Below are 23476 nucleotides of genomic sequence, written 5' to 3'. Positions count from 1 at the left end.
CTCAGTCGTGTCCGACTCTTTGTGACCCCATGGACTGTAGCCTACCAGGCTCCTCAGTCCATGGGATTTTCTAGGCAAGATTACTGGAGTGGGTTGCCATTTCCTTCTCCAGGGGATCTTCCCAACCCAGGGATCGAACCCGGGTCTCCCACATTGTAGGCAGACGCTTTACCGTCTGAGCTACCAGGGAAGCCCAAGTATGTGTTAGAACAGAATAAATCCCAACATATTTTAAAAAGGTGTCCTTTGGGGTTCCCCCCCCACCCTCTTCTTTCCTCAAACTCACTCTTCATAGAAGATCTCATCCACTCTCATGAGCTCTCTGACCATCAAGATTTCTAAACTCATTCCTGCAGACTTTCTCCTGAGCTCCAGGCAGACCCGTGTTCAACTACTGTGTGAATGTTCTCATAGGCCCCTCCAGTCCAACATGACTCCTGCAAGAACCATCTCTCCTCAATCCCAGTCTTCTTGGGTTCCCTTCCTTGGTGCATAGCATCAGGTCAAACAGCTGGGAGACACCCTCAATTCCCTGTGTCTCTCTAGCAATCAGGCCAGGTCTGTTTGCTCACCATTATATTCTTTGTACCACATACCATGGCTAGAACGTAGGAGATTCTCCATAATATTTTTTGAAATCATTTGGTTTCTGAACAAATACTTATTGAATGACAGTATAGATAAACAAGTGTTACTAGTTATCAAGTCTTGTCCATCATACCTTCTAAAGATTCCTCCTCCATTCAGGTCTAATTCTTTTCCAACTTCACAACCAGCCCCTGTCCAGGACATTTTAGTTTCTTGCCTTCTACCTTGTCTCCTTGACTTCAGATATTCACCCCTTTAATTCTCCTTGCAAAATCCAGAGTATTTTTTTCAAAAAGGCAAGTCTATTTTGTCTGTCTCTGATTTAAAACCTTTCATGGATCAAGGCATACTAAAGAAAAGTATGTTACTTAAAGTTACAAAGGTAACAAGCTGAAAAATAATGATAGAAATAGGGCCAATGGAAGGAGGGAAGTATAGAATGTGCAGTAAATCTTATGCATCATAATAGGAAGTCAGTAGACAATGTTTAAAATCAGGAGATGGTGATAAAAGCCTATTGTGGAGCTATGAGTATAAACACCAGGAAAAAATAGCTAAAAGTGGTTGCCTCTGGGAAGTGGAACTAGATGTGGGAAAGGATAGGTCAGGGTAACTATCTTTTCATAATAAACCTTCCTGATGCCATGGACTAGAATTACTTGGATTAAAAACCAAAATCAAGCCAGAGCATAAAAAGTTTTTTTATGGATCCTCATTGCCCATAGAATAAAATCCAAGCATTTTAGAACCATCTTTTATAACCCTGTTACTCAAAATGTGGTCCCTGGACCAGCCACATGGCCATCAGCAGGGAGCTTGTTAGAAATGCAGAATCTCTGGCCCTACCCTAGATTTACAGAATCATAACCTGCATTTTAACAAGATTCCCAGATAATCCATATATGTACAGTCAAGTATAAGAAGCATTAGCTTCAATATTGGTTTCTCCTCACTGCCCAGAAGAACCTGACTTCCTCTCCTTTAGTCTAAATTTAGTGGCTACACTGTGTGTGTGTGTGTGTGTGTGTGTGTGTGTGTGTGTGTATCAGTGGCTAAATTCCAACCACTGTTTTATTTTTTTTTTGCACTTTTTTTAAAATTTTATTTTTAAACTTTACATAATTGTATTAGTTTTGCCAAATATCAAAATGAATCCGCCACAGGTATACATGTGTTCCCCATCCTGAACCCTCCTCCCTCTTCCCTCCCCATACCATCCCTCTGGGTCGTCCCAGTGCACCAGCCCCAAGCATCCAGTATCGTGCATCGAACCTGGACTGGCAACTCATTTCATACATGATATTTTACATGTTTCAATGCCATTCTCCCCAACCACTGTTTTAGACCCAGCTCCTCTACTCTAGGGGCTTCCCTGGTGGCTCAGACGGTAAAGAATATGCTCCAAGAAGGCTTCCAAAACCCTCTGTAGCTCTGTTAGCACTCTTCCTTAAAATCCCACTTCCCTAACTGAGGGTGCTTAACCTTCCTTCAGCAAACGTTCATTGGGCGCCTGCTGAGTGCCTGGCTGGACTCAGCGCCACAGTCGGGAGAAGGCGCTGAGTTTCCTTTAGGTGCATACTCAGCATCACCCAGCCTCACCCATTCCGGAGCCAGAGGTGTATGCGCAGCACCCGAAGATCCACACTCACGCACACACATACCAAGCTCTGCGCCGCTTTTCTGAGTGTTACGGCGCCCTCCTCCCTCCGCCACAGAGTGCGGGCGGGACCCACCGGTTCCGCCCGGCACTAGCAGCCGAAAAAGGAGGACCCCCCCCCCCCGGGAGCGGGATCCCGGCGTCTGGTTGCCCAACCCCCTTCAGGCTTAGGCCCGCATGGAGGGGACTGCGGAGTCCCAGACGCCTGACCTGCGAGACTTGGAGGGCAAGGTGGGCAGGAAGACCCCTGAAGGGCTGCTCCGCGGGCTGCGAGGCGAGTGGGAGCCGGGAACCTCTGGCGCTGTGCTGCTCTCGGGGGCGCCTAGCACGGGCCACAGCCTGGGGGACAAGATCATGGCGCTGAGGATGGAGCTGGTGAGTGTGGGCTGCACAGGCCGGGGGGGACGAGTCTCCAGCGTGGGGCCGGAAAGGATGGACTCGCGTACCCAGAGTTGGGCTGGGGAGGAGAGAGTTAAAACCACCTGCCTTACTCCTCAGGATTCCTGCCAGATCAATCTTTAATCCTTGGGGTCCATTAATTGCCTTCCCCACCAAGGGTGAGTGGAGTGCTGACTCCGGGTGGGAGGTGCAGGATTTGGTAAGCTTTTTTTTTTTTTGCCAAATAATTGGGAGGGGAGATGTGAGGGTTGGGAAGCCCTGAGAACCTAGGACGGGACAAATCTAGCTCCTCCTTTCCCCCTAGCCACCATTACAGGGCAACAGTTTTTTTCTCCTCCTCCAAACTGGGCCCGGGGTTTGTTCCTCTGTGGCTCCGGTATCCACCCCAACACTCTGCACAGTAGAGATTTGCGTGAAAACTGCCTGGACTAGGGCCACTAAAAACATCCTCTTTCCCCAGCATCCCCCACACCCACAGACAATATTTGAAAGTTCCTAGGAGCTTAGCAGACACGGAGGAGCAGCACCAGCATGTTGGCCTCACCTCCTCAGACCCTGTCTCCTTCCTGCCAGCCCCCAAGTACACTGGAGATTTGCATCTCTCCTGCACTTCCTTGGGGAGAAGAGGAGGAAACCAGCACCCAGCCCCTTCCCTGTTACTGCTGCTCTAGATTCAGAGCCAAAAGGGCATCTGGGGGCTCCCAGGCTCCCTAGGGCCCTGGTTCCGGTGAAGGGGGTGATCTACACCTGCCACCACTTTGCAACCAATTCTAGGGAACTGAGGAATTGCCAGCTACTTTCTGGCCTAGAACCAGGAGTCCACAGTGAGTGTGTCAGCTAATAGGTCTTCCTGGAGCCCCACTGTGCCCAGTTCTGTGCCATGCTGAGGTGTGTGTGTGTGTGTGTGTGTGTGTGTGTGTGTGTATAGGGAGATGTTGGGAGGAAGGTCTGGGGCTTCCTGAAAGGATGGGAGCAGAGTTTTCTGGGCAAAGCAGTCAGGGAAGGCTCCCTGGGGGAAGGATTTGAATGCCATGTGTGCATTTGGCCTTGAAGATTGGAAGCTATTGCCAGATTCTCCCCAGTAGGGCTGTGACTGTGCCCACCTAAGGGAGGGGGCTGGCTTTGCCTCGCTGTACAAACTTTAGCTCAGGGCAGAGAAAGAGCTAACTTAGAAGGTCTTGCTTTGGAAACTAACTTTCACCAAATGCATGTGCCAGGAATCATGCTGAACATTTTACAAGATAGTCTCCTAGTTCTCATGGAAATTTACTAGGTAAGGGATATTTTATAGATGAAGAAACTGAGGCACAGAGAGGCTAAGTAGCTGCCCAAAGTCAGACAAAAAGTAAAAAGTATAGCCAAGTTTTGAATTCGGATGATTTGCCTGCTCTTTACATTTTCAGTATTGAGACTTGCTTTGTGCCAGATGCATTAAATGTCTTTTATGTCACTGGAGGGAGAAAAGCAGTTATCCTGTCTCACAGAGGAAACAGGCTTGCAGGTGCTGAGGGGCTTGCCTGAGCTCACACGGGGAGGAGCCATGGCTGGTCTCTCTAGCTTTAACTCTTTCCTGTCTTTGGTGGAGATTTCGTGTGTGCTAAGTTACCTCAGTCCTGTCCGACTCTTTGTGACCCCATGGACTGTAGCCTGCCAGCCTCCTCTGTCCATGGGATTCTCCAGTCAAGAATACTGGAGTGGGTTGCCATGCCCTCCTCCAGGAGATCTTTCTGACCCAAGGATTGAACCCGGGACTCCTCAGTCTCCTGCATTGCCAGGTGGATTCTTTATCACTGGCACCACCTGGGAAGCCCCGGTGGAGATTACCTATTGGTAAACTTGAAAGGATACGTTTCATTTTTGTTTGGATCTTTCTGCATTCCTGACCCAGCCTGGCCTGGGGCCCAGGGCTACCTATGAAAGACACAAGGGAGGGAGCCTTCTGGCCCTGCTCAGAGAGAGGTTACCTAAGTGCCCTACTCCATTCCTTTCTCCCTCCTCTGCAAAGGTGCCTTTGGTCTCTTTATGCACTCTGCACTGGGGAGGACAAGGGGTGGGGCATTGGGGCGGTTCCCCTGGGGCCACTTGTGGCAGAACTAGCCCAAGCCCTGTAAGAAGTGTCCTTCAACTGCCCCTCACCCAGCTTTCCTGCAGGGAGTGGGCAGGCCTGCCCTTGAGGCCAAGGTCATCCCTGCTTCTTGGCCACTTCCGTCCCCTACTCAAAAGTTGAGTGAACCAAACAGACTCTGGGATCTGTGGGAAGGGAAAACAATGGCAACCTCCCATTCTTAATCCTCCCACCCACAGAACTGTTGCTATGGCAACCCACCCCCACAGAACAGTTTGAGAAAAAGCTTTAGGCAGGGAGAGAGAAGGCATGGGTTCAAGTCCTGGCTCTGCTCCTAAATCCTTTTGTGATTTTGAGCAGAGCCCTGACTCTCTTTGGCCTCAGTTTTTCTACTTCTAGAGGGAGGGGAGGGGGGCGGGGGGAGGGTAACAATAGTCTGGGAATCTCAGTCTCAAACCAGGGAGCTGAGACTCAGATCTCTGGCTTTTTGTGCCCAGACTTGATTTAGATTGAGCCTATGAGTGAGCTGTGCTTGTGACCTTAGGGCTGGTCAGAGCGTCTGATGTATGCTTGTTAAGGGAGGAACGGGGAACCTGAATTCCCCTGGGAAGAGAATTGGGTTGGAGTGGCCTCTGATGCCGCATCTTTTCTGCGCTGTTTATCCCCTTGCTGTTTCCAGAGAGATTGGTGTGAAATGAGTGTTTCTTTTTCTGGCAAGAAAGCTTTGCTTTCTTCTATTCTGAGCAGTCGTGCTGTCACAGTCAGGGAATCCCACTGTCACAGGACTACAAGATCTGCTGCTCAGATTCATTTCTCACCAACGTGATAAAACCCAGCCCTCAAACCCTGAGACCAGCAAAGACACCAAAGAAAATAAAGGCCAGAGAATCATAGCACTGAAGCCGACCTACCCAATCCTAGTCTAAGCACCATAAATGAACTGGGTGGGACCTGCTACCCTCAGGGAGCTCACAGTCCAGGTTAGGGGAGAAACAGACTAGCCACTGTGGCACAGGTGCTGGAACCCACAGAGTACTTCCAGGAAGAGTCTTCACTGTAGAGTGACATGGTCAGATTTGTGTTCTGGAAAGGCACGACGGATTTGGAGACGCAAGCTATTTCCTCTGGTTAGAATGACTCTCCATTGCTTTGTCTGGCTAAGACTCACTTGACTTTCAAGTCTCAGCTCCTGTCCTTCATTCTAGGAAGCATTTCCTTACTCCCCTGGTTAGGTTGTAGTCCTCTGGGTACCCACAGCTCTCTGTGCGGCAGTTATGTCCCCTGGCATTTCCTGCTCTGAATTTTAAGTGCTTGTATCTTTGTCTTATCTACTAGACTGTGAACTCTGAAGGCAAGAAATGGTGTCTTTTCTTGCTTTAGCTACAAAATGCCATGCCTATAAAAAAACACTCAATAAATACTGTTCCACGACCGAATGGCTTAATTTCATCTTGAAGAAGTATGGGGAAGACTTTCTAGAGGAGGCAACATTTGAGTTGGGGCTTGAATATAGTCAATGGGAAGTCCAGTTCAAGATGGCACATTAAACACATGCATTTACTTCCATTCCCTCTTGAAACTCCACTAAAAGCTAATAAAGAGCTTATTTTTAAAGCCATGAAGCCATTAGGACAAGAATAGGAGAGAAGGTGATAGAAATAAAATCTGGAAGCTGAAAGCAGAAGGAAGACTAGTAACTAAGTAGACTTGAAAGAAGATGAATTCCAAGCCAGCAATGAAGAAAGCAGAAAAGCAATCCATTTTACACCTCAAAGGTCTCAGGAGCTGTTCTCAGATATTTCTAGAACTGAGGGTACACATGGAGCTGAACACAAATGGGTTGATGAATGTCTATCTAAGAATCATACTCTTTAAGATTCCCTTCACAACTGGGCAACTAATTGCCCACTACTCCTTTATAATCGCAGAAGACTGGAAATGCACGTTTTGGAAAGAAGGGAACAGAAGGAAGGGAAGAAGGGCAAGGGCAGAAGGCTGGAAGGCAGGAAGAAAGGGAAGGAGAGAGGGATGGAAGAAGGGAGGAAAGAGGAAGGAAGGGAGGAGAAAATAAAGCAGGAGAAGCATTTTTAGTATGAGAAGTTTTGTTTAATGCATTTAGTTTGGTCATGGACTAAATGGTTTCACCTTTAATCTCTTTGTCCCCAGCATAAAATAATTGAATATAATCTCTTTTATCTTGTATCATTAATAGTCTATATAGTCTATGGTACTTCAGTTATTTATGTCCAGATCTCCTGATTGAAACCGTAAGCTTCTGTTAAGTAGGGAGAGTTTCTCCATTATCTTTGTTTTCAGTTCAGTTCAGTCGCTCAGTCGTGTCCAACTCTTTGTGACCTCATGGACTGCAGCACACCAGGCCTCCCTGTTCATCATCAACTCCCGGAGTTTACTCAAACTCATGTCCATTGAGTCAGTGATGCCATCCAACCATCTCATCCTCTGTTGTCCCCTTCTCCTCCCGCCTTCAGTCTTTCCCAGCATCAGGGTCTTTTCAAATCAGTCAGTTCTTTGCATCGTGGCCAAAGTATTGGAACTTTGGCTTCAGCATCAGTCCTTCCAATGAGCATTCAGGACTGATTTCCTTTAGGATGGACTGGTTGGATCATCTTGCAGTCCAAGAAGACTCTCAAGAGTCTTCTCCAACACCACAGTTCAAAACCATCAGTTCTTCGGTGCTCAGCTTTCTTTATAATCCAAATCTCACATCTATACATGACTACTGGAAAAACCATAACTTTGACTAGACGGACATTTGTTGGCAAAGTAATGTCTCTGCTTTTTAATATGCTGTCTAGGTTGTCTTTGTGTAATTACTAGAAGATCCAGGTACCCAGTAATCATTTGTTTAATTGAATTCAAGTTGGTATATTCTTCCAAAAACACAAATAATTTCAGGTACAAAATTTTCTGTGCTTATGCCATAGTAGATAAGTTAATTATAATAATAGGCATGCTGCTACTGCTGCTGCTGCTAAGTCATTTCAGTCGTGTCCAACTCTGTGCGACCCCAGAGATGGCAGCCCACCAGGCTCCCCCATCCCTGGGATTCTCCAGGCAAGAACACTGGAGTGGGGTGCCACTTCCTTCTCCAATGCATGAAAGTGAAAAGTGAAAGTGAAGTCGCTCAGTCGTGTCCGACTCTTCGCAACCCCATGGATTGCAGCCCACCAGGCTCCTCCGCCCATGGGATTTTCCAGGCAAGAGTACTGGAGTGGGTTGCCATTGCCTTCTCCAGGCATAACTACCTTTTATTGATTAGTGAATACTTGTCAGACAGTATGCCATGCCTGTGACTGTTCCTTCTACTTCTTAATAAACCTTTAGAGAGTATCCTCTTTTACCATGAAGAAATGATGGCTTAAAGGAAAAATATATTCCCATTTCATATGGCTCATTAGTGGCAAAACCAGAATTTGAATCTAGGACTGTTTAATTCCAGTGGCTATATTTTTCTCAGTGTACAAATACTCAGTCTTATTTCTGGCTTATCATTGTTGGTTTGAGTGAAGCATTTATTTCCTGAATAGTTTAATAAACACTTATCAAGTAATATATATTTAAAACATAATAAAACCAAAGATCTCCAGATTGGGAGACACCAAGCAGAGTCTGAGAGCAAGAAGGATTAAATGAAAATATACCAAATGTTATGTAATACCCCTCTTAGCCTTTCCCTTACTTGGCTCCCAGAATAATGGCAGCTTTGCTTACATTATATTCTCTAAATGGGTATAATATAGTGAATCTTATGAACCCAAGAGAAAAAAACACACACACACACACACACAAAAGATACTACCTACGTTACCCAATTGAACAGCCTCACTGAATAACTCTAAGTGAGGTTCAGGGTTGGCAAGCCTCAGGCACAGAGTTTCCAATCAGCTTTTTTAGAGACCAGTCTGAAGTGTGAGCAGCAGCTTAAGATTATAAGACTGATGAATCCCTTTAACTATATAGATTTAAAGAGAAAAAAAAAAAAAAACTTGAATAGAGATATTCAGAGAGATAAGAAGTTAAACAATCATTAATTATATCCTTAAAGAGATGAGATAATATTGCAGTCATGAACAAAAATGTAAAGTTATAAAAGGAAACATGTAAGGACTTCCCTGGTGGTTCATTGGCTAATGAACTCTGCACTCCTAATGCAGAGGACTCGGGTTCAATCCCTGGTCAGGGAACTAGATCCCACTAAATATTCTGCATGCCACATCTAAAGATTCCGCATGCTGCAAGTAAAAGATCCTGCATGCCACAACTAAAAAGAAGAAGAAGAAGAAATCCAAGATCTAGAAACAACTCTTGAAAATAAAAACATGATAGGAAAAAATGAAAAACTCAATAGAAGAGTTGATAATGTTGAAATATTTCACAAACTAGAATACACATAGGAAGAGGAGGAAGAGAAAAAAAATAGAGGATCCATTCAGGGTACCTTCTATCCAAATAAAGATATTTCCAGGAAGAACAAAAATGTGTGTGTGTGTGTGTGTGTGTGTAGGTAGACAGGCTTAGACAATTAAGAATCTGCCTGCAACGTGGGAGACCCAGGTTTGACCCCTGGGTCGGGAAGATCCCCTGGTGAAGGAAATGGCAACCCACTCCAGTACTCTTGCCTGGAGAATTGCATGGACAGAGGAACCTGGCAGGCTACAGTCCATGGGGTCACAAAGAGTCAGACATAACTGAGCAACTAAACACTTTCACACTTTCATATATATGTATGTATTTTCATATATATGTATTTTTCATATATATATACAATCATCAATGAAATAATTAAAATCTCCCAGAACTGGAGGACATGAGCCTACAGATTAAAAGTGCCCAACAAATGACCAGTTCAGTGGATGAAAGCAGAATCACACAATGGTAAATCATTGTGATAATTTAGGACACTGGGGATCATGAGAAAATTCTAAAAACTTCTAGAAAGAGTGGGAAGGTGGTCACATACAATAAATCAGAATGGCTCAGACTTTTTAAATGTAGCACTGAAAATTAGAAGACGATGGAACAATGCTTTAAATTCTGACAAAAAATTATTTTCAACCTAGATTTCTATGCTCAGCTAATCAGTCAATAGTGTGAGGAATGAATAACAATGTTTTAAAACATGTGAAGCTTCAACAAATATACTGCCTATGCAGGTATAGTCTATGCAGACTTTTCTTGGGAAGCTACTGGAGGAAAAGCACCACACATACATTAAGGAGTAAATCAATAAAAAAGATGTGGGATCCAGGAATTGGGATCCAACTCAAGAGAGAGGCAAAGGGAATCCCCAATGTGATAGTGAAGGGAGATAGATCTCTGGAAGATAGTTGTGCAGCAGGGACAGATTGGAGCAGGTCAGAAACCGCCTTGAAGAAGAGGGAATAGATAGAACATGTGATATGTTTAAAAGTCTTGGGGAGGGTGGAATGAATTGGGAGAGTAGTACTGATATATATAAAAGACGCTTACTCCTTGGAAGGAAAGTTATGACCAACCTAGATAGCATATTCAAAAGCAGAGACAATACTTTGTCAACAAAGGTCTGTCTAGTCAAGGCTATGGTTTTTCCAGTGGTCAGGTATGGATGTGAGAGTTGGACTGTGAAGAAAGCTGAGAGCTGAAGAATTGATGCTTTTGGACTGTGGTGTTGGAGAAGACTCTTGAGAGTCCCTTGGACTGCAAGGAGATCCAACCAGTCCATCCTAAAGGAGATCAGTCCTGGGTATTCATTGGAAGGACTGATGTTGAAGCTGAAACTCCAATACTTTGGCCACCTGATGCAAAGAACTGACTTATTTGAAAAGACCCTGATGCTGGGAAGTATTGAAGGCAGGAGAAGGGGACAATAGAGGATGAGATGGTTGGATGGCATCACTGACTCAATGGACATGGGTTTGGGTGGACTCCGGGAGTTGGTGATGGACAGGGAGGCCTGGCATGCTACAGTTCATGGGGTCACAAAGAGTCGGACATGACTGAGCAACTGAACTGAACTGATATATATACACTATAGTGTGTCTAATAGATAGCTAGTGGGAAGGTGCTGTATATCACAAGGAGCTCAACTCAGTGCTCTATGATGACCTAGAGGGATGGGGCTGGGGGTGGGATGGGGGCTCAAGAGGAAGGGGATCTATGTATGCATATAGCTGTTTTACTTTGTTGTACAGTGGAAGCTTACACAACATTGTAAAGCAATTATACTTCAATTAAAAAAAATAAAGCTTTGAGAAGGAAATTCAGACTCCTGGGAGAGAGTTTAGGGATTACTTACTAATAACAATATACCAAACTAAGCAAAACAGTTGTGGTGGTAGTAGTAGTAATAATAAGGATAATAATTATTATCTAAAAAGGAAAACTTAAAGTTGTAAAAAAAGGAAAAGTAACCACAGTAAACCACATGGCTTAGCTGTGAGTAGCATTTCCAAATTCTAATAAGGTAAATACTGAATGATTAATTTTATTACATATGTTGTAATAAAATGGGGAGGGTGTGAGTATGGCAGAGATATAGGGAGTAGGATGAAAGAGTTAAATCCTTAACCTTCTATTATATACAAAGTCAATAGAAAATACTTAAAAATCAGTAAGCAGTTATTTAGAAATTAGAAGGTAAGTTCCAAAATAAATGGGCTTCCCTGGTGGCTCAGCAGGAAAGAAACCACCTGCCATGCAGGAGACATGGAAGACATGGGTTTGATCCCTGGGTTGGGAAGATCCCTTGGAGGAAGGCATGGCAACCCACTCTAGTATTCTTGCCTGGAGAATCCCATGGACAGGGGAGTCTGGCTACATTCCCTAGGGTCGCACAGAGTTGGACACAACTGAAGCGACTGGGCACACACGCAACAAAATAAACAGCTAAAAAATTAATAGTAGTTGTCTTTGGCAAGTGGGATTTAGGATGGGGAAACTTACTTTTCTTAACAAATCTTACAGAACTATTTGCTTCTTTATGTACATCTACTACTTTTATTAAAAGTGAAACTAAATGAAATGAAATTTTAAAAGTTATGTGTGGCAGGACCTGGAATTCCCATGGAAATATGGTAGAGATGAAGTTAGAGGGATGAGCATGAGCCATATTATGACAGGCTTTTGAATGCTGCTGCTGCTGCTGCTGCTAAGTCGCGTCAGTCGTGTCTGACTCTGTGCGACCCCATAGACGGCAGCCCACCAGGCTCCCCCATCCCTGGGATTCTCCAGGCAAGAACACTGGAGTGGGTTGCCATTTCCTTCTCCAGTGCATGAAAGTAAACAGTGAAAGTGCAGTCGCTCAGTTGTGTCCAACTGTTAGCGACCCCATGGACTGCAGCCTACCAGGCTCCTCCATCCATGGGATTTTCCAGGCAAGAGTACTGGAGTGGGGTGCCATTGCCTTCTCCAGGCTTTTGAATACCTGCTGCTAAAATATTCCAATATTCTGTTTTCTGAGAGCAGTGCAAAGCCCTTAAAGGTTCTTGAGCAAGGGAAGGACGAGTTCAGACTTGTGCTTGGGGAAGATAACTCAGTGCATCTGAGCTGGAAAGGACCCTGGAGATTACCCAGTAAGTCAGACTGGCACTCAGTGCAGACAGGGAGACTGGTGTATAGTAGAGGGAAGCCCCAAATCCCCAGCCAGCAGGATTCTGACCCTTGGAAGCTCTAGCCAACCCTTCCCTGCCCACAGCGCCTACTGCCACCCCCCAAAGGGACTGGGGGGCCAGGTTAGCCTCCTCTTTATGTCACGCCCCCAGCTCATGCCTCCGTTTGGCCCAATCTGTTTCCCAGTTAACACTTGGCCCCCTCTAAGGCAACTTTTTGGATGACTGCTTCTAAGTCTTACTGGTGAATCTGGACTGGTTCAGTAGTAAATATCCTATCTGTGAAGTTTCAATCTCAGTAGGCTTGGATTTTAATATTATTTACTGAGATCTTAATCTATACCAGGTACAGTGGTCCATACTTAATAGACAACATATCAAAACTCTCCCAACCACGCTGTGAGGTGAGTCATTTAAACCTATTTCACAGACAAGGAAACCCAGGCCCAACAAAGGCAAGAAAGTTGCCCACAGTCATAAAGCTGATCAGTTGTGGAGCTGAGATTTTAAGCAGTAATCTCTCTGCTTCTAAAGCCTACAGTCCAAACCATTCTATTTACATGGTTCTTGAAAGTCAAGCATAGTTGGTTGGATTACGAGGTAGAGGCCTCTAGAAACACTGGGGAAACCCATGGCCCAGAACCTGGGACTGATTTCTTCTCCCACTCCCCTAGGCTTACCTGAGAGCCATCGACGTGAAGATCCTGCAGCAACTGGTGACCTTGAATGAGGGCATTGAGGCGGTGCGCTGGCTGTTGGAGGAGAAGGGGACATTGACCAGCCACTGCAGCAGCCTCACCAGCAGCCAATATAGCCTGACAGGTGGGAGCCCAGGCCGCTCAAGGCGAGGCAGCTGGGACAGCCTGCCAGACACAAGCTCCACTGACCGGCTGGACAGTGTCTCCATCGGCAGCTTCCTGGACACAGTGGCGCCCAGCGAGCTGGATGAACACGGCCCCCCTGGGGCTCCCCGTCCCGAGATGGACTGGGCAAAGGTTATACCTGGTGGGGAGAGGACCAGGACTGAGGTGGACCTGACAGCCACCAGGCTAGGGAGCTTGAGGGCCGTGTGGAAACCCCCAGGGGAGGGGCTGCAAGGTGCATCTCCTGAGCCGCCAGAGGATGAGAGTGCCAAGCTGGGCTTTGAGACCCACTGGTACTGGGGCCAGTGCCAGGATGATGTGACCTTTCTGTAACAACTCTTCCACCCTTTTGGTTCTTTAATCACTAGGCCCTGGTCTCCCTTGAATTTGTTCTCCCTCTGTCTGGAATTAGGAAGAGGCTGCATTGAAATCAGTTACCATGAAACCTGGCCTTACCATCCCTCTGGTCCCTGGGGAGGCTCTGCCTTTAACCTTCAATTATTGGGTCCCTAGAGCTATTTCCATAGATACATGGACTCTAGAGGCTTGACCTGTGGCTCCAGGTGTGACAGTATCTCTTCTCCTTTCCCCACAACTAGGTAAGGATTTGAGGGTTTAGCATCCCTATGAAATCACTGAAGAAGGGACTGGGATGTGATTACCTCACCCACTTATAGGAGCCTTAGCCCCACTCTTGGCCAATATGGAGGACTATGGAGGGACATGGACATTCAGGGCCAAACCTCCATGGATTGGCCCTCCCAGAAGCCTTTGGGGTTGGTAGGGCCACCCCTTCCTGTCTGGTGAGTGATGTCATTTCCTGCCAGGATGGATTAGCCTTTCCTTTGTACCAGTCTTTTAGTGATGATAGATATAGGGGTATTTGAGCCCCTGCTGCCAAGTGAGACCATGTTATTTATTCTTCCTACCATTCCTTCTTGTGAATGGGACTATACTACCCTCCTGGCAGGAAAGTTTCTCAGTCAGATGTTTGCACTTCTCAGAAAGGTTCTTTCTATTTAAACAGGGAGTTCTTATTTTATTCCAGGGATTCTCACTTCTTCTCTGACCACCTGCCTGTCTGGTGCCTGCACTCCTGTTTCTCTGCTTTTAGGGAGGAAACTGGCAGGGGCCCCACCTACAGATCTCAACAGTCTATTTGGCCTGCCCTGCCATAGTTCCCTGTCTTATTCTGTCCCTGGTTTGCCCCCATTCTTGTATTCTGGCTCCAAATCTGTCTGCCAGAAGGTTCAGCCTTTGTGTCTCCACACCTTCTCAGTTTCTACTCTGGACCTCAGGCCTTTAATATGCAGATGAGTCCTTCAACTTCTGATGGGAGCCAGAGGGAGAAGCTTGGGGTGTAGCAGAATCTCCAAAAGGGGGATATATCTTCTCAGATCCTGTGATTCCCCTTCCCGCATCCTGCCCCAGACCTCCCATCATTTGGACACTAAAATGCTGGCCTGGGGCTGGGACACAAGAATCCCCTTGTCTGGGTTACAATGCGGGGAGTGGCAGAGAAAGACTGAGGCTCTTTGGTCTTAGGGTCCGCATCCTGGGAGGGGGAGAGTGAGAGGGAAAGACTGCTTTCCTTCCTCTCTTAGAACAAGCTCTAGACTCCTGGGACTGCAGAGGAAGCGGGACACTGGCTCTGGTCCTGGGTCCCAGGGCCCTAGTGAGTTACACCAAAGAAGGGACTCGGAAGCTGCCAACCTGGGGCTCAGGGAGGGGACAGGCCCAGGGAGAGGGTGGAGATGAGGGCTATGACTGATGTCAGAGTATGTTTGGCCTTGGAAATTAACCCTTGGAACCCCAGGTTCTGCCCCTATGTTGGTCCCTGTCTTTCCTGGGCCCTGAAACTATTAATAGATTATTGGAAGGCAAAAAGGAGAAAAAAAGGATGTCAGGTGATCCTTGCCTATTTGCTGTGCCCTCCTGAGTTGAGAAGATCCTCTGAAGAAGGAAATGGCAACCCACTCCAGTATTCTTGCCTGGGAAATCCCATGGACAGAGGAGCCAGGCAGACTGCAGTTCCTGGGGTCGCAAAGTTGGACATGACTAAGCGACTTCACTTCCTGACTTGAGGAATCTTTCTCAAATCCTAGAATAACTCCTGCAGTTTCTCTACTTTTCATTCTAGGCTGGGGAAGGGACAGAAGCCAAGTTGTTCATCTCTAGTTCCCATAAACTCCTCAAGTCTTATCCTGAAACCCCCACCCAGATCCTTTTCGGGCAATACATTTGATTTGTGGCTCTCCTCTAAAGACCATGTTTCCTCCTCTCAAAGGGATTGAAATCTCCAAAGAATATAGGTAAGTCTCTTCTTTGCTGCCCACCAGCAAAATATACAAATACACAAAAGTCTCTTCTTACAAATGTAAGTAACTCTCACTTACAAATATAAGTAAGTCTCTTCTTCTCCTTACCATCCCTCTTGGTCTCGGGGCTGCTGACTTCCTTTAGGCTGGAAATTCAAGTACCCTTTCCCAGTACCCTGACCCTGTTGCCATTTTGTGGTAACTTTGGGTAACTACCTTTCTGCTTGAAACCCTTGTGTTCCTCTTTTAAGCGTGCTGGTTCATTTAATCTACAAACTTCTGAGCTGAAGAGGTTGTCTGCCCTCTTGTGGTCATTATGGACCATTGCTGGAGTAGCTGGGTGAAACCTTCAGGCTCAAAGGAGCCTTAATGAAGACCAGCCCTCTCATTGCACAGACATGTTAGAGAGACAGGCCTAGAGAAGGCAGAGAGTACCCCAGATTTGCCTGTGGTACCTCTAAGGATCCTCAGGTTAAAGAACCCAGATCACCTGCCTACCTGCCCGTCCACCAAAGTTCCATCACTTGGCCAGACCATTCCCCCACCGCACCCTGTCAACATCATCCAAGCCCAAAGGATCTGAAAGCAATTTTCTCCCTGTTTTAACACTCAGGTTCTTACCTTGTCCTAGAAAGGCAGCCTGGTGTTTGCAGAAAGAGCCACAGGCTCTGAAGAAAGAGACTCTTGGACCAGAATTGGGTAAAGGGTGCATTAATCCGGACCAGTCCTGTCCTGGACCAAATATTTTTCTGGGAAGGCAGGGTGAGTAGGCCCAACATCATGGGATCAGAACTCAACATTACAGACCTGGACATTAGAAGAAGGGGATAAGGATGGGAGATGAGAGATAAATTCAAATGGATCCCGAGGAGTTGGAAGCTTCAAAGTCAAGGGATTTAGCTCAGTTTGGATAGGCATCTGAGGGTGTTGAGAAGCTAGAGAGGTGGGTGAGTGGGGCTGCCTGGGAACTCCAGGTAACCTGGATATCCCGTCTCAATACCTTAGATTTAATTTCACTCCCAGAGAAGCTGGTAAACACACACCCTTGGTCCCTTCTACCTGCTTCTGTACTGGCTGTTTAAGGCTTAGCTCTCCTGTTAGTTTAGACCTTTCCAGGTTATGAAGAGGACCTGTTTAGGAGCTCAAAGAAGAAGACATGAAAAGGGAGAGAGATGCAGAAAGACAAAAAAGAATGAGATGAAAAGGGAGTCTTGAAAATATGATCAGAGGGAACATACTATCCTCTAAGCGGGCTGCAGACTTTTGTCAGGGTTAGGGTAAAGGCAGAGGCCAGACTGCTCTTGGTAGCTGTGGAAACAGCACCTGAGAGGGTAAGAGGTGATGCTGCTGGGATGAGCCCATCAGGGAGATGTGAGACCATGTGAATGCTCAGGTATGAGAGCCTGCATTTAGGATGGGGCAATGAACTTGAGCACTGGACTGAGCGGGAGCTCAGCGGCAGCTTAGGTGAGAAATGTTTGGAGCTTGCAGTGGATTCAGGCTCACTCTGTGCATGGTGCCAGGCACGTACTGGGTGTTCAGTAACACCCAGAGTAGAGGAATAAATGTGTGTAAACTCAGGAAGAGACGTGGCTTATAATTTTAAAAGTGGTTAATTAGGTAGGAATAGGAAATTTAAAGTATTATTGCATTCTCAGCAACACTACACATAATGCATTATTAACAGATAGATTATAAGTGAACTATGCTATGAACCTAGGTCAGTCTGCTGCAGAGGCTTCCAGGAAGTCTTCCCTGATTCCCCATTCCCTTCTCACAGACCTTACTCTCCTAGGAGAACAGGTTATGCTGCCCAGCAGCAGGGCCAGTGTACACGTTTTCTATTGCTGCTACGACAAACTGTCACAAACTTAATGGCTTAAAACAACACAAATGTGTTATCTTACAGTTCTGGAGGTCACAGGTCTGAAATCAATTTCATTGGGTTAAGTTAAAAAGTGTTGGTAACCTCTTCTGGAGACTCTAGGGGGCAGTCCATTTGCCTTTTCTAGCTTCTAGAGGCTGCTTGTGTTCCTTGACTCATGGCCCCTTCCTCCATCATCAAAGCCAGCAACATAGTATTCCGCCTTTCTGACCTCTACTTCCATTCTTACATCTTTCTCTGATTCTCCTGTCTCCTACTAAGAGGATTACATTGTGATTATATATCCTTGTGCTTACATTGGGCCCACTGTGATGACAGAATCATCTCCCCATCTCAAGATTCCGACTTTAACCATATCTTCCAAGTCATTTTCGCCATAGAAGGTAAACTACTCCCAGATTATGGAGATTAGGACTTGATCATCTTTGGAGGAAGGACCGTTATTCAGCCCTTCTCAAGCAGAGATGGAGGGTGGGCAGGAAGATGTACCCAGGCCCAGGACAAGCCTCTCAGCTGTGGCGAGCCTCCTTCAGCCTGGAGTGAGAGGTGGTGCCAAGGGGAGATAGCCAGCCCAGGCCCCATGTCTAGAGAATGGCAAATGCCTCCTGCATCACTACCAAAGAGAGCTGAGAGTGAAGGTCATACTTGGGAGAAAGTCTCAGTTTAGGGAACCTTTCAGACCTGAGACTTCCCTGGTGAATGTCATGGAGGGTTCCAACAGGCTGTCTTCAACATTGCCTCCTCTCCAGAATCATACCTTGTTCCTCCTCAAGGTAGAAGATAATTACTGGCTAACACTAGCCTGAGCTCTCTCTACAAAGAGTAGATTAGTTGTCTCTCTTTTAAATTATTATTTTTTTATTCCTTGTTAAACCATACTTGGCAGAGCATGGTGACCTCTTGTCATCAGTTGATACCAGGCCCCTTTTTGTTTGATTTTATTCTTTTAATCCCTGATCCCTATTCTCATTCCTCTCCCTGACCCAGACACACACTTCAATGTGTTCAGTATGTGTTTGGATATGTATGTATCTTTGAAATATAATTATGTGCTTATGTGTTTTAATATATATAAATGATATACTTCTAAAGTAAGCCAACCTTTATAATGAATTAACCCATATCACAGTGATTTAACACAATAAAGATTTATTTTTCACTTAAACAGCAGCACAGGTATTCTTGGTTGGACGGCTCTCCTTCACTGCCCACTTCATGCCCTAGGCTCCTTCCATTTTCAGGTGGTGATAGGCTGACCCTGTATCATAAGGTTCTCTATCAATTCTTCACCAAATTGTTTTACCATCCATTTATAACCATTTTATAAATTGGGTATTTCACTAGCAATTACAAAATGATTATTCTCTAATGCTATTATTTTTCCTTCTATTCTAATTCTCTACAGAAAAACTTTTTTTATGTCCTTCAGGACCATTTGGTTACCCTGAAATAAAGTTCATACCAGAATGGCAAGATAAGTGCTTAAATCGCTGCCCTTATTTATCCCTTTCAAATAGTAAGTTGATGTCCTAGCAACTTGGTGTTCAATGATTTTGTTTTGTTTTACTTTCTTTTTAAATTATTGTTGTGAACTTGTTTTATATATTTAATGTCTTTTAATCATTTTGTAGTTATTTTTTGTTTTATATTATGAAAAATCTTGAGAGTAAACAATAGTAGAGAAAATAGTATGATGAATTTCCATGAATCCATCACCCAGCTTCAATAATTATCAACTCTGGTCAATCTTGGTTTATTTATTCCCTCAACTACTCTTCCCCTAACCAAGATTATTTTGAAGCAAAACTAGATATGATCCCACTTTATTTATAATGTTTTATTATGTACCTCTAAAATATAAGGACTTTTATTATGATTATTGTACCTAAAATTAATAATTCCTCAATATAATGAAATATAGCTATTTAATTTTCTGATAAACTTTTGTTTAAGTTTTACTATTTCAGGATTATCCTGGCCTCTTACAAGAAGTTAGGAAGTGTTTCTTTCTCCTTTGTTTTCTGAAAACATTTTTGTAACTTTGGTAGCATTATTCAGTATTTGATAGACTTCATCAATGAAATAATCTGGTCTTGGAATTTTCTTTGTGGGGGAGGGTTTTGATAAATTCAATTTCTGTGATACATATAGAGGTATTCCAACCTTTAATTTCATTTTGAGTTAGTTTTGGTAAGTTGTGTTTTTCAAATATTTTGTTTCAATTAAGTTGTTGAATTTATTGGCATAAAATTGTTTATAACACTGCCTTGTTATTCTTTTTAAAAAACTACTCATTGGAAAATAAAGCACAAGTGTAGAAAACACACAAAATAAATATAGGACTTAATGAATTATTAAACACTCCTATAACCACTGGCATGTCAAGAACTAGAACCTACCCAGAAGTCCTGTCTATATGCCCCATCCCAATTATAATCCTCTTCTGCTGCCAAGCACTGCATAAGAACATTATAAATTTTTTATTTTCTAGTGTCCCCCTTACATAATTGTTGATATGGAGATGATCTGTAATGTATACATAATATTTAAATCATGAATAATGTTGATAATGTTATTTATCATGCTTTAAAAATAGTCCACAAAAATATTGTCTCCTTACTTATTTATACCTCTCATACAGAGAGTGACCACATGCAGCTTTTTTTGCTTAGATGCCACATCCAAAGACTCATGGCAGTATGTTACATGACAGGTTAAAGCAAAATCAAACACACAAACAAGAAACTTGTGAATTTAATTTGAAAGTGTATACGGTATTATTTACTTGCTAAGAATTTGATATTTAGAGAGAAGAAAAGACAGTTGGCCCTACATATCTGCATATCCATGGATTCAATCGAAGGATGGAAAATATTTGGAAAAAAATTCCATGAAATTCCAAAAAACAAAACTTGAATTTGCCACTCATCTTCAACTATTTACATAGCACTTACATTATATCTGGGCTTCCCTGGTGGCTCAGACAGTAAAGAATCTGTCTGCAATGCAGGAGACAGGTTTGATCCGTGGGTTGGGAAGATCCCTGGGAGAAGGAAATGGCCTCCCACTCCAGTATTCTTGCCTGGAGAATTCCATGAACAGAAGAGCCTACTGGTTGGCTACAGTCCATGGGATCGAAAAGAATAGGACATGACTGAGCAACTAACACTACTCTGCTGCCAATAAGCAACCATTTCCTGACTACAGTATTAACTTCTTTGTGTCTTTTATATAGTTTTATCATCCAAATGTACATCTGTAGATACTATATAGTCTTGTCCATTTGATGTCTTTTTATTTTATTGGAGTATAGTTGATTTACAATGTTGTATAAGTTTCAGGTGTACAGCAAAATGATTCAGTTATACATATCATATATTGATTCTTTTCTCATATAGGTTATCACAGAATATTGAGTAGAGTTCCCTGTACTATGCAGTGAGTCCCTATTGGTTGTCAATCTTATTGATTGCAGTAGTGTGTATATGTTAATCCAAAGCTTCTGATTTATCCTTCCCTCACACATTTCCCCTTTGGTAACCATACATTTGCTTTCAATATCTGTAAGTCTATTTCTGTTTTATAAATAAGTTCACTTGTATCATTTAAAAAAAAAAATTAGATTCCACATGAGTGATATCATGATATTTGTCTTTCTCTGACTTACTTCATTTAGTACATTTGATGTCTTTTTAAGTCTCTTAATCTAATCTAAAAGATCTTCATGACCCAGATAATCACAACGGTGTTATCACTCACCTAGAGCCAGACGTCCTGGAATGTGAAGTCAAGTGGGCCTTAGAAAGTATCATTATGAACAAAGCCAGTGGAGGTGATAGAATTCCAGTTGAGCTATTTCAAATCCTAAAAGGTGATGCTGTGAAAGTGCTGCACTCAATATGCCAGCAAATGTGGAAAACTCAGCAGTGGCCACAGGACTGGAAAAGGTCAGTTTTCATTCCAATCCCTAAAAAGACAATGCCAAAGAATGCTCAAACTACCACACAATTGCACTCATCTCATACGCTAGCAAAGTAATGCTTAAAATTCTCCAAGCCAGGCTTCAGCAATACATGAACCGTGAACTTCCAGATGTTCAAGCTGGTTTTAGAAAAGGCAGAGGAACCAGAAATCAAATTGCCAACATCCGCTGGATCATTGATAAAGCAAGAGAGTTCCAGAAAAACATCTATTTCTGCTTTATTGACTATGCCAAAGCCTTTGACTGTATGGATCACAATAAACTGTGGAAAATTCTTCAAGAGATGGGAATATCAGACCACCTGACCTGCCTCTTGAGAAATCTGTATGCAGGTCAGGAAGCAACAGTTAGAACTGGACATGGAACAGCAGACTGGTTCCAAATAGGAAAAGGAGTACGTCAAGGCTGTATATTGTCACCCTGCTTATTTAACTTCTATGCAGAGTACATCATGAGAAATGCTGGGCTGGAAGAAGCACAAGCTGGAATCAAGATTGCCAGGAGAAATATCAATAACTTCAGATATGGAGATGACACCACCCTTATGGCAGAAAGTGAAGAGGAGCTAAAGAGCCTCTTGATGAAAGTGAAAGAGGAGTCTGAAAAGGTTGGCTTAAAGCTCAACATTCAGAAAACTAAGACCATGGCATCCGGTCCCACCACTTCATGGGAAGTAGATGGGGAAACAGTGAAAGCAGTGTCAGACTTTTTTTTTGGGGGGGGGTGGCGCTCCAAAATCACTGCACATGGTGACTGCAGCCATGAAATTAAAAGATGCTTACTCCTTGGAAGGAAAGTTATGACCAACCTAGATAACATATTAAAAAGCAGAAACATTACTTTGCCAACAAAGGCTATGGTTTTTCCAGTGGTCATGTATGGATGTGAGAGTTGGACTGTGAAGAAAACTGAGCACTGAAGAATTGATGCTTTTGAACTGTGGTGTTGGAGAAGACTCTTGAGAGTCCCTTGAACTGCAAGGAGATCCAACAAGTCCATCATAAAGGAAATCAGTCCTGAATGTTCACTGGAAGGACTGATGTTGAAGCTGAAACTCCAATACTTTGGCCACCTCATGCGAAGAGCTGACTCATTTGAAAAGACCCTGATGCTGGGAAAGATTGGAGGCAGGAGGAGAAGGGGACTACAGAGAATTAGATGGTTGGGTGGCATCACCAACTCAATGGATATGAGTTTGAGTAAATTCCGGGAGTTGGTGATGGACAGGGAGGCCTGGCATGCTGCAGTCCATAGGGTTGCAAAGAGTCGGACACGACTGAGCGACTGAACGGAACTGAACCTAAAGTCCCCCATTCATCCCTTTCTTGATTCCTTACAATTTATTTGTTTAACAACCTGGGCCATTTGACATGTAGAATTTACCACAGTCTGGATTTTGCTGATTTAGATACTCATCATACAGTTCTGAATGTTCTTGTGTCCTCAATATCTCCTGCAAATTGGTAGCTGACTCCAGAGGCTGAATCAGACTCAGATTTTATCACTTTGGCAAGACTCTTAAGAGGCATATAAATCCTGTCTCTATGCTTATGATTTTTTTTTCAGGTGTTGATATTTATTGCCTAAAGCCATTAATTCATTGAGGATTACAAAATGGTGCCAATAATTCTATAATTTTATTTATTCATTGAAATACTTTCAAAAAGAGAAATATCCTCTTATCTACTATTTGATTTCTGAGTGTACAGTTCACATAGGAAAGGTAGAATAAATATTTGATTCTTTTTGGGGGGCTTCCCTTGTGGCTCAGCTGGTAAGGAATCTGCCTGCAATGCAGGAGACCTGGGTTTGATCCCTGCGTTGGGAAGATCCCCTGGAGAAGGGAAAGGCTACTCACTCCAATATTCTGGCTTGGAGAATTCCATGGAGTGTATATCCATGGGGTTGCAAAAAGTTAGACATGACTGAGCAACTTTCACTTTGACTTTTCTTTTTTCACCAGTTTTGAAGATAATGAATTGAATCCTTATCATCCTCCAAAGTTGATTACTCTTAAAAATATTATTATAATAAATATATGTATCATTATGAACCTATGCATGCATACTAAGTCACTTCAGTCATGTCTGAGTCTTGTGACCCTAGGGACTG

The 23476-nt window shown here is 44.0% G+C and overlaps 2 protein-coding genes across 3 annotated transcripts in view; one reads left to right on the top strand and one right to left on the bottom strand.

Annotated features, from left to right (window-relative positions):
- PIK3R3 (phosphoinositide-3-kinase regulatory subunit 3) overlaps positions 1 to 23476 on the bottom strand; it is a 275432-nt gene that overhangs the window by 181679 nt on the left and 70277 nt on the right. The window lies entirely within an intron of this gene.
- On the top strand, positions 2225 to 18496 carry LURAP1 (leucine rich adaptor protein 1). The gene is made up of 2 exons (XM_055586004.1): positions 2225 to 2620; positions 12991 to 18496. Exons 1-2 carry the CDS (start codon positions 2423 to 2425, stop codon positions 13510 to 13512), a joined length of 720 nt encoding a protein of 239 aa, XP_055441979.1. The 5' UTR covers positions 2225 to 2422; the 3' UTR covers positions 13513 to 18496.

This window comes from Bubalus kerabau, chromosome 6, assembly GCF_029407905.1.
Source record: "Bubalus kerabau isolate K-KA32 ecotype Philippines breed swamp buffalo chromosome 6, PCC_UOA_SB_1v2, whole genome shotgun sequence".
NCBI classification, from domain to species: Eukaryota; Metazoa; Chordata; class Mammalia; order Artiodactyla; family Bovidae; genus Bubalus; species Bubalus kerabau.
This window is presented reverse-complemented; position numbering and strand designations above follow the sequence as displayed.

What these genes read in the sequence shown, in the direction of transcription:
- LURAP1 (XM_055586004.1), top strand. Translation starts at nt 2,423, where the DNA reads ATGGAGGGGACTGCGGAGTCCCAGACGCCTGACCTGCGAGACTTGGAG. An exon ending in TGGCGCTGAGGATGGAGCTG is followed by an intron (nt 2,621 to 12,990) that starts GTGAGTGTGGGC and finishes CCACTCCCCTAG; the next exon opens with GCTTACCTGAGAGCCATCGA.